The 18,295-nt window shown below is 41.3% G+C and overlaps 1 protein-coding gene across 1 annotated transcript in view; it reads right to left on the reverse strand.

Annotated features, from left to right (window-relative positions):
- The window catches only part of LOC135218667 (GTPase-activating protein and VPS9 domain-containing protein 1-like), a 387,415-nt gene that overhangs the window by 323,453 nt on the left and 45,667 nt on the right, over positions 1-18,295 (reverse strand). Inside the window, exon 3 of the mRNA XM_064255113.1 lies at positions 2,859-3,032. Within this exon, the coding sequence (XP_064111183.1) occupies positions 2,859-3,032 (174 nt within the window). The remainder of the gene's footprint in view (positions 1-2,858; positions 3,033-18,295) is intronic.

Here is an 18,295-nt window from a genome sequence, read left to right on the forward strand (position 1 = left end):
TCGACGAACGTAAATGAGACTTCCGCCATGGCTCCCTGCTTGTTGATTATATGGTGTTCTATAGCTAATATACTCTCGAGGACAAGGAGTATTAGCATCAAGCTTGCTCTCTTGTAGACATACAATTATGGGGGAATGCTCATGAATTAGTAGCTTAAGTTCTTCATATTTGGCCCTTAAACCCTGACAATTCCACTGCAAAATGGAGGAGAAAACTATGGATCACTTCTGGAAGACATCTTGGATGAGGTCTTCCCACTGGCAACTTTTAATCTAACATTATTTCCTGTAGGTTTCTTTAGAGATGGTCTTGATATATTGGGTTTTACGTTTGTCTTTTTCTTTGTGTCCTTTTGATCTATTTGTTGAGGCGGATGGTGGACCTCAACTTGAATTTCTGATTTATTCAAGTTATCTTCCAGTTGATCAGAAACATCAACAGATAAAACATCAAATTTATTTGACGTCATAGCTTTAATGTTTCTGATGGAAGGGGGTGAGAGAGATGGAGGTCTCTCTCTTTTTCGATTAATAGGTGGTGGGCTTCTAAACCGACGAAAAAGGTCATCGCCACCTTCAAGGGACATATCCCAAGTCATGTATCCCTCGGAGTATGGGGAAATTTCCCCACAGAAGCCTTCACACCTGAGCCCCTACAATGCTTCAAATGTCAAAAGTTTGGGCATCACAGCAGCCGCTGCAAAGGACAAGAGAAGTGTGGGATATGCAGCCAGCCACACCCCACCAAACAATGACTCGATACCTACAAGAAAGGTGAAGAAGTGACCAGCAAATGCCCAAATTGTTCCAGCCAACATCATGCCTAGAACAAGCGTTGCACTGCAAGATTGGAGCGAGTTGCAAGGATGAAAGGCATTCCTCCCCCTAAGGAGCCGACTTTGAAACCTTCAAAACAAGAGATATCAAAGCCACAACAAGTAACCACTGCACCACAGCAACAACTGCCGCCAAAACCACACAGACAACGTCGTACACCAAGAAAGAAAGTCACCTACACACCAAAACCAAGAATACCTGCGCCATTACCTTCACCAAATCCCATCCCACCTCCAAAAACCAACCCTCTCCCTTCCCCCACCTGTTCCCCAACTCCAACTCCTTCCTCCTCCAGAGTTCCAGCCAGTGCCAGCAGAGAGAGAGATGAAACAGCCAGTGACTGTGTTACAATCACAGTAGAAGGGATGCTTATTCTCTTCGAGAAGTTGACAGGGAAACCTGTCGACAGGAAGGCACTGCTGGAAGTCATACAACCATACCTCATACAGAATCCTCGTTCAAAAGCAACTGCTGTTCGATTCGAATAAGCAGCTTAAAATTCAATTTGACATAGGAAATTTTTAATTTCCACAAGAGAGAATGAATTCTTTGGAGTATTCTCCAAAAGAGTTTCTTGCTTTTTCTTGAACTAAAATGTTTCCATTTCCTTCCTGATTTTCTAACACTCAATCAGGACTCTCTGCTGTAAAACTTTCTCTCATACTGATGGGTACCGTAAGGTTTAATGGGGTTTGTAACCCTGCCTGTCCTTCTCTTCCTTTCTTTTATAACCACCATCTTTTCTCATTCCAGATCACATCTACTGTTACGGGCTGCTCATAGAGCAAGAGCCCGTGCTGGCATTAATGCTAGCTTAACCTTCAACAACAGCAACAAAGAAGACAGCCGAAAGCAAAGTGGAGTGTTTACATCCAGGCAGGCGGGTCTACCTGCCTACCAGACGGTAGTTACTGCCTAACCACCTTGTTCAAGAATTTAAAGACCATAATTCCAGCCTACGGTGAAAGTAATTCCTTATGTAAAGGACCGAGGGTTTGTGTATTGTGTAGGAACAACTAAATATTCAGCTAGCATACTTAACTCTACTTGTGAATTCCAAATGTTTCCCCTATCTAGTGCAAAAGGAAAATGGGATAAGTTGAATACTTTATGACAAAAAATGGCTGTGCCTGAATATTGGGGGAATTTGATTAGCTTTCACTTGTATTTGTAAGCCATATATTTTTAAATGTATTGCTGTAAGATGACTTTGAAATGATATTTCAGTGTTTTAGGAGGATATTTAAAGATATATTTGGTGTAGGATGATAATTTAGGGTATATTTGGTGTAGGATGATAGTTTAAAGTATATTTTGTGTAGGATGATAGTTTTAGGTATATTTGGTGTAGGATAATAGTTTAAGGTACATTCATTTGGTGTTTGAACTATTAAAATAGAGAGTTATAAGCATTTTAGTTTAAGGTATATTTGGTGTTTGAATTCTTAAAATATTAAGTTACAAGCATTTTTAGGAAGAGGTACCAACTTATTACAGAATTTCAGCTTATTGCAGGTGGTTGTGGTCCCTAACCCCTGCAAATGCTGGGGTTGACTGCACATTAGGCTACAGTAAAGTAATGGTTTTGTGGTGAGAAAATTACAATAACATGTATATGAGAAACATAATCAGAACCTATTTCACAAATGAAAACCTTTTATAATAATATTCTGTAGTACTTATATTCTAAAATAATTTTAATTTTTACGTCAAAGCATCACCAAGGTTAGGCAAAAATTAATAAGGATTATATAACAAAGTATTACAACAATTTAGTACCAAACTTCCACTACTATTTATGGATTATTACACAAAATTCTAATAAAAGGCATCATTACCATAGCAAAAAGAGTGGTGGGTAACTATGATTGGTCTTTGCATATTATTGTCTTGATTTTAATGTGGCATTCATCTGTTATTATTACATATATAAGGTTTACATATGGTTTTAAATAAAATATGAATTTGAAAAAATAAATATGTAGCTTTTGTTAATAAATTTAAAAAATAAAACAACTTACATTAAATCCAAGTACTTTGTAGCCATCAAGAAATTTAAGTTGATTAAGCAAGTTAGCCCTCTGGCAGCATGCAGGTGGCGATGAATGTAACCGGAGAACTAAGTCATCATAATTCCTTTGTTGCTCACTCCTTATCCAAGATGCCTGGTAAGTGCGTTCTATTGCTTTTGCAACCTTTGTGAAAGAAGAGAGAAATTAAAAACTAAACTGAGCTATAAAATTCTTTCTTCTCAGAAAAAACTCTCAAAAAAACAAATTCAATACAGTACAAATAGAATACAAAAAAATAAAAATTCATTTTCAGATACAAACATTGCCTTAAATCCAGTGGTATAACTAATGCATGAAAGGACGACATGGACTTTATCAAAAGAGAAAAAATAACTTTCAGGGTACCTGCTCAGTGTGCCTTGCACGTGATAGACAGTCATAAGGATTTTTGTATCATTGCTTTGGCCCCAGCAACAATCCCTATTACGTATTTAATTTCTTCTGTTTTCACTTCCATATGAAATAATGGTTTGGGCCCATACTATGAGAGTCAGTAAACATAACAGTTTTCTTTTGTAACCCAGGAAGTCATCCAAACCATGGCCACTCTCAGCCATCACACACCCTCACAAAATTATCTACAACGGATGTACCTTGATCTCAGTTTCTGGACAGTACAAAATGTCCCTAGGGTCAGGAATAGTCTTCTCAGCCCTCTCTTGTATTACTATATCAATGTTTTTTATGATATAATCAAAATTTACATTACCTACCCTCTATCCTTTGCCTTATCTGTGAAAGCATGGAACAGGTTCACTGTGTTAACTTTGAAACAACCACTGTCATTCTTTTCTTAATCTCTTAAGATTATCATAAAAAATCATTATTTTTGAAGTGAAACTTACCCTCTATTATTTGCCAATTCCAACACTGTGTGCTAGAGGAGAGTAAGAGATTTCCCTATAACCAAATTATCAGATATAAAAAATATCCTTACCACTGCTTAGCTGATGAATATGCTCAAAGTTGATCATTATACCCAGGTCTGTCCAACCAATTGCAGCAACAAGCTTGCCATGACCAGCAAATTGCACTGGTACTTGTGTACGGGTAGGTACTGAACATAAACAACTCACTGATGGAATCAAGAACAGACGGAACAGTTCCATCTAAGACCGGTTCAGGTGAATACGTAAACTGGTTTATTGGGAAGATGGATTGAAGATTCCCACAGTGCCTTCCGGAAATATTGCATTCTCCTCTTCTCAAAGGACAAGGTCCTTCCTTGGGCTTGGAATGAACATTCAGAACTGTTTCGAATAGCGGGTGAGGGATGATGAAGACTCTAAGAGTAGCTGATACCCTCTGCTATATGTCACTACCAAGCTTGCCCAATGGCTCAACAGGCACCCACCTCCATCGGCAACAATAGGAGGAGAACCGCTGCATCCTCAAGTTCCTCTGTCTTCTACTGGGGTAGAAGTCTGGATGCCTCTGCATGAGGACTGGGAAGTCAGGGACTTTCCCTAATCAAAGAGGAAGGGCCAGCCTGAACCAAAGGTCCAGATGCAGTACCATACAAAGACCTGGTCTTAGCCACTGCCTGGTGAGCAAGCCAAAGCTTGTCCATTGTAATCTCCCACTACCTACAGCAAAGCGTGGGGGGAGGATCCCAGAACCGGTCCATTCCCAAGCATCAAAGCTGACTCAGGACCCACAAACCTAGAAGTCTGTAAAAGCAGTTTCTCGCTCCCCACCCTTCCCCCCCTCTCCTTCTACTGTCTAGTGAAGGAGGTAGATAATATCACTACCTCAAAGAGTAACAGTCTCTTGAGAGCTGCATTCTCCTCAGGTGTACGGAAGCCACAGGAAAAAATGATCTTAGCCAAAGACAGGACCTGAAGATTGATCTATGAGACTGACTGGAATGCTACTCTGGCAGTCAATTCTGGTGCCACTGCCTCCAACTATGATAAAAAGACTTCCTCTGTATGATCTCCTTAAGATGTTCTAGTGACAAACAGGGATGCAGACGAGACAGGTCTGGGTCAACCTAACAGATGGCAATGATTTCTTTGAGAGAACAAGATGTTTCCTTTGGTAAGCTAGAGGCAGAGGAAGTGCCTTACATGAACAGCTGGACCAGGATGAATTCTCCTGCCTGGAACTAAGAAAACTCACCCAGACCAAAGACTCATCAGCATGCCTAGACCATACAGGTTGAACACATTCTGGGTTCCCTTGGGGTCCCCATAAAGACTCAATGGTGGAAGTACAGAGCAAGACAAACTGTCTTGTCCTCAAGATCATTAAAATGACTTATCGTTCTAATAATCACAATAGGCCTCTGCAACTCCAAAGAAACAAAGCACTCACCAGCGCCCCTGATGATCTCTCAATCATTCTGTGGATGTCTTGTTCCATATGAAGACCACACCAGGAATGTAGCCCTCCATGTAATGGGTCAAGATGGGAGCAACAACCTTCTTGGTCCCAAGCCCTGAACCTGTCCAGCTCCTTGAGAAAATTCTAAGAAGGAGGGAACAAGTGAGAGAACGGGAACACCTTCACCCTGCCTGCGGATGACCAAAGCCACAGCAAGTAAGTGGGGCATGGGAGGTCGTTAACCTGTGGTAATGAAGTCTGCCCAGGTTAGGGTAGAGTAGTACCAGTAATGTTTGCACAAGTGAGGACTGTCCCACAAGCATGCTTCAATCTACTTAGAAGTTGAAGCTTCTACAAGAGAAGAACACTGAGCTGGGGATCTCCTCTTACCTTGCCTGAGCATTTGGGATGGTCGCTGGGCCACCATCCCAGGACCCCGGGGCCACTCTCATAGACAGCAAGAGGGGTGAGTGAGGGAGCACCTGCATGCTCTATGCTCACCTTTTCTCACTGGCTTGTGATGGCAGCTGGGGCAGTCAGTAGACCAGGAACCCCTGTCAACCCCAGTAGTATATGGGCTACTGGGGTTGGTACTGGTAAACAGGGGGTTCATAGAACCCCAGGCAGAAGTTGCAACCATGCAGTCGGCAACAGGAGCAGCAGTACCCCTATTGAGAGAGTAGGGTTATTACCAATACCCAGGGTAGGTGGCCTACTGGGGCGGTTACTGATATACCAGTGGTCCAAAGAACACTGAGTAGCTGTTGCACTTGTGCACTCAGCAACAGGAGCAGTGGTACCAATAACAAGAGACCAGTGCTTGTACCAAAAGCCCAATTAGGAGGCCAACTGGGGTTGGTACTAGTATACCAGGGATTTGAAGAACCTTGGGTAGTTGCTGCACCCATTTGCTCAACCATGGAAAAAAAGGTACCCAGGTATCACCAGCAAGAGACCAGGCCAGGTACCAGTAGATGGGTAAGCAGGTTATTGGGGTTGGTACAGGTGCAATGGGGTTCTTAACCCCAGGTAATAGTTGCACCCATGTGCTATGCAATGGGAGTAGCAGTACTCATGCAAGCAAGAGACCATCTCCCATGGGAGAATGAGGCAACCTCCCAATTCCTCCGCTTGCCATTTTTCGAAGAAGGGGAGGAGGTGACAGCACTCAACAACAAAGATGAAAACGAAGACAACAATGACAGCTCCCTTCTCCTCTTCTTGATTTCACCAAGTGCGCCTCAGACAACAGCGTGTAGCATGGAACATCACTGAGAGAGGATGTATAAGACAGTACCCAAGACAATCTCGATGCTGCAATTGGCGTTACCAAGGAAGTAGAAGCAGTCCTACAGCTGGCAGATGTCATGGTCAGTATGTTGTGATATCACAATTTTTGAAAGTAAATTGTATTTTTCCTAACTATAGAAATCTGAGGTCCTTTACATTAGGAATTGCTTTACGGCGAAGCTGGAACACGACCGTTAAAACTCTTGAACAAGGTGGTTAGGCTGTAACTACAGTACCATAAAAATGTATTTAGTCATGAAAATAACATCAAAATAAATTAGTAAATACACTTATCATTGGAAAACCTGCGAATAGGCGAGTTTCCCGCAAATAATGGTTAGATATGGTCCAAAGAAAAATCTGCGAATAGGTGAGTCTGCAAATCTTGAGAATGCAAATACAGGAGGTTGACTATATGAGAGACATTGCCCTCCAAAAAAGATAAATGACCTGAGAAAAAGTTACCCAATTGCCATGCTGGAACTCCCCTGTTCTCGGTCGACAAATGAGCAAAGAGGGTGAATGAGAAAATGCCATAAAGAATCAATACTGAGAGAGAAAAACAGAGGACGAATGCTCCAAAGTTTTCTCCCAAAATTTCTCTAAAAGTGTGAAAACAAAATGATACTTTTATAATAAAATAAGGTTTCACATATACTCACCAAACAATTACAAAGCTGTAAGCTTTCTTTCCTGGCAGTCGAAAAATGATATTGTTATTGTACAATAAAGTTTCATACATACTTACCTGGCAGATATATACTTAGCTATAGACTCCGTCGTCCCCGACAGAAATTCAAATTTCGCGGCACACACTACAGGTAGGTCAGGTGATCCCGCCGCCTGCCGCTGGGTGGCAGGAATAGGAACTATTACCGTTTTGAGCCAGATTTTCTCTTCCACCTGTCTCCTGAGGGGAGGCTGGGTGGGCCATACAATCGTATATATCTGCCAGGTAAGTATGTATGAAACTTTATTGTACAATAACAATATCATTTTCATACATTCAACTTCCCTGTCAGATATATACCTAGCTGATTGGCACCTTTGGCGGAGGGTAAGAGACAGCTAATTACTGACCGGACAGGTAAACAACATATGTTGTAGGTAGTAAAAGTTAATTAACAATACCCTGGTTCCTACCTGTTTAGGCGGAAGATTTCATAGCTTGTACTTAGAAGTCTGCTTCGCCTCAAAAGCTTCAGCGAGGGTGTGCCCTATGGCTGAGAACTCTTGAAAGGACTGTCAATGGGGTCTTATCCACTTACTCAACAGAACCTAATGGCAATTGTCACTGGAGTCTTATTCACTTACATGACAATATACCTATGCCTCTTGGCATATAAAGGAGTAAAATACTGATCCCAATCACCCGATTCTAACCGTGGATTAGTATATATGATTGAAAGGCGTTATCCCCAAACACCTTTCAAACAACCTAAAAACTCAAAACCAACTAATTTTAAAATCACACTACATAAAATATAAGGACAAATTAATATTAAGGATCAGTCTTCTCTCCTTTCCCCAGCACTGTATCCGCTGATACATAAGGTCCTAGAGAGAAGCATCTCTCATATGTTACCCTCACATCTTTCAAGTAATGTGAACCGAACACTGAGTTACATCTTGGGTTGGTGCAGCAAATGTTGGAGAAGGAGGCCATCGAGATAGTACAGGATCCGCACTCCCGAGGTTTTTACAATTGCCTATTTTTGGTGCCGAAAGCCTCGGGGGGGTGGAGGCCGGTCCTGGACGTGAGTGCATTGAATCGCTTCGTGGAGAAGACAAAGTTCTCCATGGAGACATCCAACTCGGTTCTCTCTGCTCTCCGTCCAGGAGATTGGATGGTATCCCTCGACATACAAGATGCATACTTTCACGTCCCCCTGCATCATTCGTCGAAGAAATATCTTCGGTTCATGGTACAGGGAAGGATTTATCAGTTCAGGGCTTTGTGTTTCGGCCTCTCGACGGCTCCTCAGGTGTTTACGGCGTTGATGAGGAACGTAGCAAGATGGCTGCATCTAAAGGGAGTGAAGATATCTCTTTACTTAGACGACTGGCTTATAAGAGCACAGACAAAACAAAAGTGCTTGAAGGATTTAGAGATAACTCTTCAATTGACCAGATCTCTCGGATTGCTCGTAAACCTCGAGAAATCTCACACGATCCCCAGTCAGACTATCGTCTATCTGGGGATTTGGATGGATTCTCGGGGTTTTCGGGCGTATCCATCCCAGGAAAGAATTTCAAAAGGGTTGGAAAAAATCTCGGTCTTCCTAGAGAAGGAACGAAGCTCAGCGAGGGAATGGCTCAGTCTTCTGGGCACCCTTTCCTCGCTGGAGCAGTTCATCTCTCTAGGGAGGCTGAATATGAGACCCTTGCAGTTCCATCTAAGGAGGAGTTGGAACAGAAGAAAGGGAGATCTTTTGGATACCTTTCCCATAGGAGAGAGTATCAAAAACCACTTACGATGGTGGTTAGAACCGCTGAGAAGGAACGAAGGAGTGTCCTTGTCCCTTCAGAACCCTCACCTAGTGTTGTTCTCAGACGCTTCGGACACGGGGTGGGGAGCAACACTAGGGACGAAGGAAGTGTCAGGCAGTTGGACAGAAGAACAGAAGGCCTGGCACATAAATGCAAAGGAACTCTTAGCAGTACACTTGGCACTGCAATTTTTCGAGAACGAGGTCAGAGGCGTGGTGGTCCAAGTCAACTCGGACAACACCACGGCTCTGGCTTATATAAAAAAACAAGGGGGGACACACTCTTTCTCCCTTTACCAACTAGCAAGGGATCTGTTGATATGGACAGAAGAAAGAGGGATACGACTCCTGACGAGGTTCGTTCAAGGAGGAAAGAACATAAGAGCAGACAGATTGAGCAGGAAGAACCAGGTCCTTCCAACAGAATGGACCCTTCATTCGCAAGTCTGCCAGCAACTATGGTCTCTTTGGGGGAAGCCTCAAGTAGACCTATTTGCAACATTCCTATCCAGAAGGATGGAGAACTTTTGTTCGTTGGGGGACGATCCCAGAGCCGTATCCATAGATGCCAAGCTCATGGATTGGAAGGGCATAGACGCTTATGTGTTTCCCCCATTCAAGATGCTGGGGGAAGTAATGAGAAAGTTCGTGTCCTCGGAAGGAATGAGGATGACATTGATCTCTCCTTATTGGCCTGCAAGAGAATGGTTCACAGAGGTACAGGAATGGATAGTGGACTTCCCCAGATCTCTTCCCGAAAGGACAGATCTGCTCAAACAACCCCACTTCGAGAGGTATCACAAGAATATCCATGCTCCCGCTCTGACTGCCTTTTGACTATCGAAAGATTGGTCAGAGCGAGAGGCTTTTCTTGCAAAGCGGCAAAAGCAATTGCTGGAGCAAGAAGGTCCTCAACCATGTGGATATACCAATCGAAGTGGGAAGTTTTCCGTAGATGGTGTAAGGCGAAGAAGCTGTCCTCCTCCGATACCTCTGTGACCGAAATCGCTGATTTTCTTTTGTTTTTACGAGAAGAATCTCATCTGGCAGTGTCAACCATTAAAGGTTATAGGAGCATGTTATCAGCTGTGTTCAAGAATAGGGGCCTGAACATAGAGAATGACAAAGATCTGCATGACTTAATTAGATCATTTGAAACTACAAAATTAAGAACTTCTCTCACCCCTAGTTGGAATCTGGATGTGGTTCTCAAATATCTTATGTCGGAGAGATTCGAACCTCCCGATAAAGCGACTTTCCAGGACTTGACTAGAAAATGTATTTTCTTAATAGCTCTCCTCACTGTGAAAAGAGTGAGTGAGCTGCAAGCGCTTGACTCGAGAGTGAGTTTTAAGAAGGATTCGGCTGTATTGTCCTTTAAGCCTTTATTTTTAGCTAAAAATGAAAACCCCTCGAGACCTTGGCCTAGGACTTTCGAGGTAAAAGGCCTTTCTCAATTAGTTGGGAATGAAATGGAAAGAACTTTATGCCCTGTTAGAACTTTGAAGTTTTACCTGCTAAAGAAGAAGCAGTTGCAGGGTTGCAATCAAAGTTTATGGTGTGCGGTTAAAGACCCTAAAAGAGCGATGTCAAAAAATGCCTTAGCATTTTTTGTTAGAAACATTATAACTGAAGCCCACATGAATTGTGATAGTGAAGCATATAAGACCTTAAGGGTAAAAGCACACGAAGTACGTGCAGTCGCTACATCATTGTCGTTCAACAAGAACATGTCAATGAAGAACATCTTAGCGGTCTTAAGGTCTTATATGCTTCACTATCACAACTCATGTGGGCTTCAGTGAGAGAAGTTCTTAATTTTGTAGTTTCAAATGATCTAATTAAGTCATGCAGATCTTTGTCATTCTCCATGTTCAGGCCCCTATTCCTGAACACAGCTGATAACATGCTCCTATAAACTTTAATGGTTGACACTGCCAGATGAGATTCTTCTCGTAAAAACAAAAGAAAATCAGCAATTTCGGTCACAGAGGTATCGGAGGAGGACAGCTTCTTCGCCTTACACCATCTACGGAAAACTTCCCACTTCGATTGGTATATCCACATGGTTGAGGACCTTCCTGCTCAATCTGTCTGCTCTTATGTTCTTTCCTCCTTGAACGAACCTCGTCAGGAGTCGTATCCCTCTTTCTTCTGTCCATATCAACAGACCCCTTGCTAGTTGGTAAAGGGAGAAAGTGTGTGTCCCCCCTTGTTTTTTTATATAAGCCAGAGCCGTGGTGTTGTCCGAGTTGACTTGGACCACCACGCCTCTGACCTCGTTCTCGAAAAATTGCAGTCCCAAGTGTACTGCTAAGAGTTCCTTTGCATTTATGTGCCAGGCCTTCTGTTCTTCTGTCCAACTGCCTGACACTTCCTTCGTCCCTAGTGTTGCTCCCCACCCCGTGTCCGAAGCGTCTGAGAACAACACTAGGTGAGGGTTCTGAAGGGACAAGGACACTCCTTCGTTCCTTCTCAGCGGTTCTAACCACCATTGTAAGTGGTTTTTGATACTCTCTCCTATGGGAAAGGTATCCAAAAGATCTCCCTTTCTTCTGTTCCAACTCTTTCTTAGATGGAACTGCAAGGGTCTCATATTCAGCCTCCCTAGAGAGATGAACTGCTCCAGCGAGGAAAGGGTGCCCAGAAGACTGAGCCATTCCCTCGCTGAGCTTCGTTCCTTCTCTAGGAAGACCGAGATTTTTTCCAACCCTTTTGAAATTCTTTCCTGGGATGGATACGCTCGAAAACCCCGAGAATCCATCCAAATCCCCAGATAGACGATAGTCTGACTGGGGATTGTGAGATTTCTCGAAGTTTACGAGCAATCCGAGAGATCTGGTCAATTGAAGAGTTATCTCTAAGTCCTCCAAGCACTTTTGTTTTGTCTGTGCTCTTATAAGCCAGTCGTCTAAGTAAAGAGATATCCTCACCCCCTTTAGATGCAGCCATCTTGCTATGTTCCTCATCAACGCTGTAAACACCTGAGGAGCCGTCGAGAGGCTGAAACACAAAGCCCTGAACTGATAAATCCTTCCCTGTACCATGAACCGAAGATATTTCTTCGACGAATGATGCAGGGGGACGTGAAAGTACGCATCTTGTAGGTCGAGGGAGACAATCCAATCTCCTGGACGGAGAGCAGAGAGAACCGAGTTGGATGTCTCCATGGAGAACTTTGTCTTCTCCACGAAGCGATTCAATGCACTCACGTCCAGGACCGGCCTCCACCCCCCCCGAGGCTTTCGGCACCAAAAATAGTCGATTGTAAAAACCTCGGGAGTGCGGATCCTGTACTATCTCGATGGCCTCCTTCTCCAACATTTGCTGCACCAACCCAAGAAGGGTCTTTCTCTTTACAGGGTCTTTGTATCTCGCTGACAGCTCCCTCTGTGTCGTCGTCAATGGAGGTCTGTTCTTGAAGGGGATGAGGTATCCTTTCCTTAGAACTTGCAGGGACCAAGAATCTGCTTTCATTGAAGTCCATGCTTCTGAGAATCCCAGAAGTCTGGCCCCTACTGGTGTTTGGAGGACTGGAACCTCATTTAGCGTTCTTCCTCGGAACTCTGATGGAAGATCTTCCTCTTTTCTCTCCTCCTATCTTCCTTGGGGCTCGGCTAAAAGTTCTACCTCGAAAGGGCTGTTGGGCAGGTCTTGGTTCTCTCTTCGAGACAGAAGCAGCTGGTCTAGGTTTCTTAGCTGAATGTACCAGCAAATCCTGTGTTGCCTTCTCAGTCAGCGTATGGGAAATGTCCTTTACCAACTGAGAAGGAAACAGCTGTTTAGACAGAGGGGCGTATAAAAGAGAAGCCCTCTGTACTGGAGAGACTGCTTTGGTAAGAAATGAACTAAAGACAGACCTCTTCTTCAATACTCCTGTCCCGAACAGGGATGCCACTTCAGCCAATCCGTCCTGCACTGCCTTATCCATACATGCCAAAACACTATGCAAGACTTCTGGTTCCAAAAACTGAGGGTCTTGCGTCTTCTTGGCCAAAGCCCCAAGGGACCAATCTAGGAAGTTAAAAACTTCCACGACATGGAATATTCCCTTGAGGAGATGGTCCATTTCTGACATCGTCCAGCTTGTTTTGGCCGATGGAAGTGCATGTCTCCTTGCCGAATCCACCAAGGTCGAGAAGTCCGCTTCAGCAGATGAGGGAAGAGAAAGTCCCGTAGATTCTCCTGTGCTATACCAAATCCCTCTCCTTCCTGATAGCCTGGAAGGGGGACAGGTAAACACAGTCTTTCCCGCCTCCTCCTTGGTTTTAAGCCAATTTCCGACAGACTGCAAAGCCCTCTTCATTGATATGGTCGGTTGCATCTTCAAGAAAGAGGAAGACTTTGCAGCCTTCGTACTCGAAAATAAAGACCTAGGAGAAGGAGGGGCAGCAGGACTCAGAGACTCTCCAAATTCTTTTAACAAGAGGGCTGTTAATGTCTTATAATCTGTAAGACCTGCCCCCTTGTTTTCTTCAGAGTCCGAGACATCTTCCAATTCTGGTTGAGTTCTATTCGGAGATGAGTGTGCGACCGGAGGACTCCTCTCTCGGGAATGTAAAGGGCTTGTAGCAACACCGACAGCAACCTGACAAGGGCTACGGCCGCCTGTGCGGCACCTTGAGTCTCTGTCAGGAGAAGGCCGATGTTGTTCTTTTACACTAAGGCCTTCCTGACAAGGACGACGTTCGCCTGTGCGACACCTTTCGTCCTTACCAGGAGAAGTCCTTAAATGTCTTTCCCTTTTTCCATGATCAATTCCTTCCCGACAGGGGCTATGATCGCCTGTGCAACACCTAGAGACCCTGTCAGGGGAAAATTGATCTTGAGAAAAATCCCACAGAGGAGCCTCCAAGTCCGCTTCAAACTCCGATAACTCGTCTGAATCATATCCTGGATTGTATAAATCCTTGCGCCTGCCTGTCATATGATGGATGTCAGGCGCTCGATATTTGGAAACAGGCTTAGGCTCTTCAGGCGCTTTATGCTTGGCTCTCAGTAAGTAGCCATCTTGCTTGGTGAGACGTACCCGCGTGAAGTCAGATTAATCAACAGATATCACAAGTTTAACATACGACTAGAATTTGAGAAATATCTAGAAGTGTTCGTGAACTATCGGTGATAAGATTAGTGTGAAAATAGTAGGATAAAGCGTCTTCTAAGTTAGTTTATCAAGTGTAATACTATAAATCAGAACAAGATGGCAGTAAGTTCCAACTGCGGGAAGAGGTGGCGTAATTTGGCGTGTTTAGCAGATTCGCAATACGATGAGGTAGCAGGAAGGGAACTGGCATTTCTCATCTATGAAATCAGCAACAGTCCTAACCAAAAAGATACAAAAGCATTCATAGATATATTAGAAGGATATAATCCTTCAAACTGGAACAAATCTAATGAAAACATCTTGAAAATAATTGAAGAAGTTCCAAATAAAATCCAAGTGGTCAAGAGACTCATAAAGAAAATATACATAAACCAACATATTCTGACAAAGAAAATGAATAAGGTGAATCTTGTGAATATCCTAATTGATGCATTAGGAAAAAGAATGCCAAAAGCATGCAAACTGTGTAAGGTTTGGTATAGCATAGTCAATCCACAAAACCTAATCAGAAAATGTGCTGCATGCAACATTCCGACCCATCCACAGTGTGCTGAGGTAATACAAGATTTGAGAAAAGATACAAGAATTTTTTGTTCAACATGTCTATCATGGATAGACAATGTTATTAAATCAAGATTGAATGTACAAATAGTTGAGGATGAAGAAGAAGAGGAGAGAAGAAGAAGAAGAAGAAGAAGAAGAGGAAAACGGAAGAGAAGTAAACAAAAATGAAATGACAGAAAAAAATAAGGAAAACAAAGAACAAGATAAAAGTATGGATGCAGAGATACTCATTGATACTACATATGAGGCAATAAAGCAGCATACCTACGAAGAAATAAATTACGATATGACAACAGAAAAGCAAATCCCGAAGAGGCTCTACCCAGATCTATACAATGACGGGAAAGAGGAAAAAATAGACAAGAAAGACAAAATCTGCAACCTTTTGAAAAGAGGGAATTGCAGATTTGGAGAAAGATGTTACTACAAACATCCTAAGATATGTCAAAACTATGAAATATATGGTAAATGTGCATACTTAGATGGATATGGGGATGATTGCAGAGATCTGCATCCAAAAATATGTAAAAACCTAAAAGAAGGAAAAGGATGTAAGTTCGACAAAAAATGCAAATATATGCACCCTGTAGCCATGAATCATAATCAAATAAATAACCAACCAAGTAATAAAATCCAAAATAAGAAAGAAAAAACAAATAAAGAGAGAAATCAAGAATATCAGGTAAAAGAGAAAAGCAAACCACCAATGAGATATGCAGAGGTGTCAGCAAAAAATTTCAAAGCATCAGCTCCGAAATTATACTCAAGAGATAATAACTGTATTTATTATGCAAGAGGATATTGCAGAAACGGAGAAAATTGCAGATTCAGACACAAAATGAATAATTATGATGAAGGAAGATAAACAAATATATGGAAAAGTTGGATTTTTTAATGTCAGAATTTCTGGAAATGAAAAAAAGAACAACATACCAGAACAGGAAAGAGACATGGAAAATCCTTATTACTACCAGTATTAAATGAAGGAGAAAACACGCAAACCATCATAGTGATGAATGCGCAGGGTTTAGTTACGAGTAACTCAAAAAGAAAAATGTGAACTAATAGCGGTAGAATTTGAATCTGAAAAATTGATGAACATAGTAATATATAGACCTCCTAATACTAAAGAGTTTGACTTAATAATTGAAAAATTGGATGATATATGTAGAAATCACAAGGACTGGACTATTCTCCTATCTGGTGACTTCACTTTCCTTTCGTAGAATGGAAAGAACGAATAGGAGATTGTGGTTGTACTTATACATATAAAAAAGAGAGTAATAGTAGTGCAGAAGATAAGAGGCAATTTGAAAAGCTATTAGATATGCTACTAGAATACAACATTCAACAAATAAATCACCTGCCAACAAGAAAGGAAAATACTTTAGACCTAGTATTTGTGAACGAGATGAATTATGTTAAAGAAATAATAGTTTATAATGCGAATATTTCAGACCATAATGTCATAGAATTAACAGTTCATTCCAAAGCAAGTGAAAATAGAGATAAGCAAGAAATGAAAAAGTGGGAAGGATATGGAAAATACAACTTCTACAGTAAAAATATAAAATGGTCAGAAATTAATGAAGAATTAAACAAAGATTGGGATAACATTTTCGTAGTGATGCAATAAGGGTAAATACGGAGATATTATATAAAATATTGGAGAAAATAGTGGAAAAATATATACCGAAGAAGAAAAGTAAACATCATTCATGCATACCAAGAGACAGAAGGATCTTGTTCCAGAAAATCAGAAAGTGGAAAAAAGGTCTTGCAAAAGAAAAAAATGCATGGAAAGTTATAGAACTAAAAAGTAAGATAGAAAATGCAGAACAAAAGATTATACAATCAAAAGAAAATGAAAAACGGGACTTGGAAGAAAAAACCCTATTAAATATCAAGCAAAACCCCAAACTATTATACTCATATGCGAAGAAGATGAATAAAAGAAGAATAGAAATAGGCCCTCTGAGAATTGAAGGGAGATTAACGAATGAAAAAAGGAAATTTGCAACATACTGGCAGAACGATATAAGAGAGAATTCACCCCTAGAATAGATAATGAAGATAATGATATAGAAGTAAGGGATGAAAATAGTGAATATTTAGCTGACATAGATATTAATGAAGCTGATATTGTGCAGGCTATTAATGAAATTAAAATGGAGCTGCTGCAGGGCCTGATGGAATTCCTGCTATTTTGTTAAAGAAAGTAGTTCATTCTATCGCAAAGCCACTTGCAATATTATTAAGACAAAGTGTAGATACAGGCAAGATTTATGATGAGCACAAATTAGCATATATTACCCCTACTTTCAAAAGTGGATCAAGACTAGAGGCAAGTAATTATAGGCCTGTGAGTCTAACATCACATATTATGAAAGTGTATGAAAGGGTAATGAAGAAAAATATTATGAAACATTTAATAAAAAATAATTTGTTTAATAAAGGACAACATGGTTTCGTACCCGGAAAAAGTACACAAACCCAACTGTTAGTCCACCGTGAGAACATATTCAAAAATATGAAAAGCGAAATGAAACAGATGTGGTTTATTTAGACTTTGCAAAAGCTTTTGATAAAGTAGACCATAATATATTAGCGAAGAAAATTAGAAAACACAATATCGTGGATAAAGTAGGAAGATGGTTAAAAGAATTTTTACACAACAGAAAACAGATAGTTATTGCAAACGACGAGAATCGGATGAAGTCCAAGGTAATATCCGGTGTGCCGCAAGGTACGGTGTTAGCTGCAATACTGTTTGTTATTATGATTGAAGACATAGACAATAATGTGAAGGATTCGGTAGTGAGTAGTTTCGCAGATGACACAAGAATAAGTAGAGAAATTACTTGTGATGAAGATAGGAACGCTCTACAAAGAGACCTTAACAAAGTATATGATTGGGCAGAGGTAAATAGGATGGTATTTAACTCTGATAAATTTGAATCAATAAATTATGGAGACAGAGAAAGAAAGCTATATGCATATAAGGGACCTAATAATGAGACCATCACAAATAAGGAAGCAGTTAAAGACCTTGGTGTGATGATGAATAGGAACATGTTATGCAATGATCAAATAGCAACTCTGTTGGCAAAATGTAAAGCAAAAATGGGAATGTTGTTACGGCACTTCAAACAAGAAAAGCTGAACACATGATTATGCTTTATAAAACATATGTTCGTAGGTTCCCACTTGAATATTGCAATATGATATGGTACCCACACTATCAAAAGGATATTGCACAAATAGAGAGTGTACAAAGGTCCTTTACAGCTAGAATAGAAGAAGTTAAGGACCTAGACTACTGGGAAAGACTACAATTCTTAAAATTATATAGTCTAGAAAGGAGAAGAGAACGCTACATGATAATTCAGACATGGAAACAGATAGAAGGAATAGCAGAAAATATCATGGAACTAAAAATATCAGAAAGAGCAAGCAGAGGTAGATTAATAGTGCCCAAAACTATACCAGGAAAAATAAGGAAAGCACACAGGACATTAATCCACTACGCACCAGCATCGATAATGCAGCGTCTATTCAATGCGTTGCCAGCTCATCTGAGGAATATATCAGGAGTGAGCGTAGATGTGTTTAAG

Source organism: Macrobrachium nipponense, chromosome 9 (genome assembly GCF_015104395.2).
Source record: "Macrobrachium nipponense isolate FS-2020 chromosome 9, ASM1510439v2, whole genome shotgun sequence".
In the NCBI taxonomy this organism is placed as follows: domain Eukaryota; kingdom Metazoa; phylum Arthropoda; class Malacostraca; order Decapoda; family Palaemonidae; genus Macrobrachium; species Macrobrachium nipponense.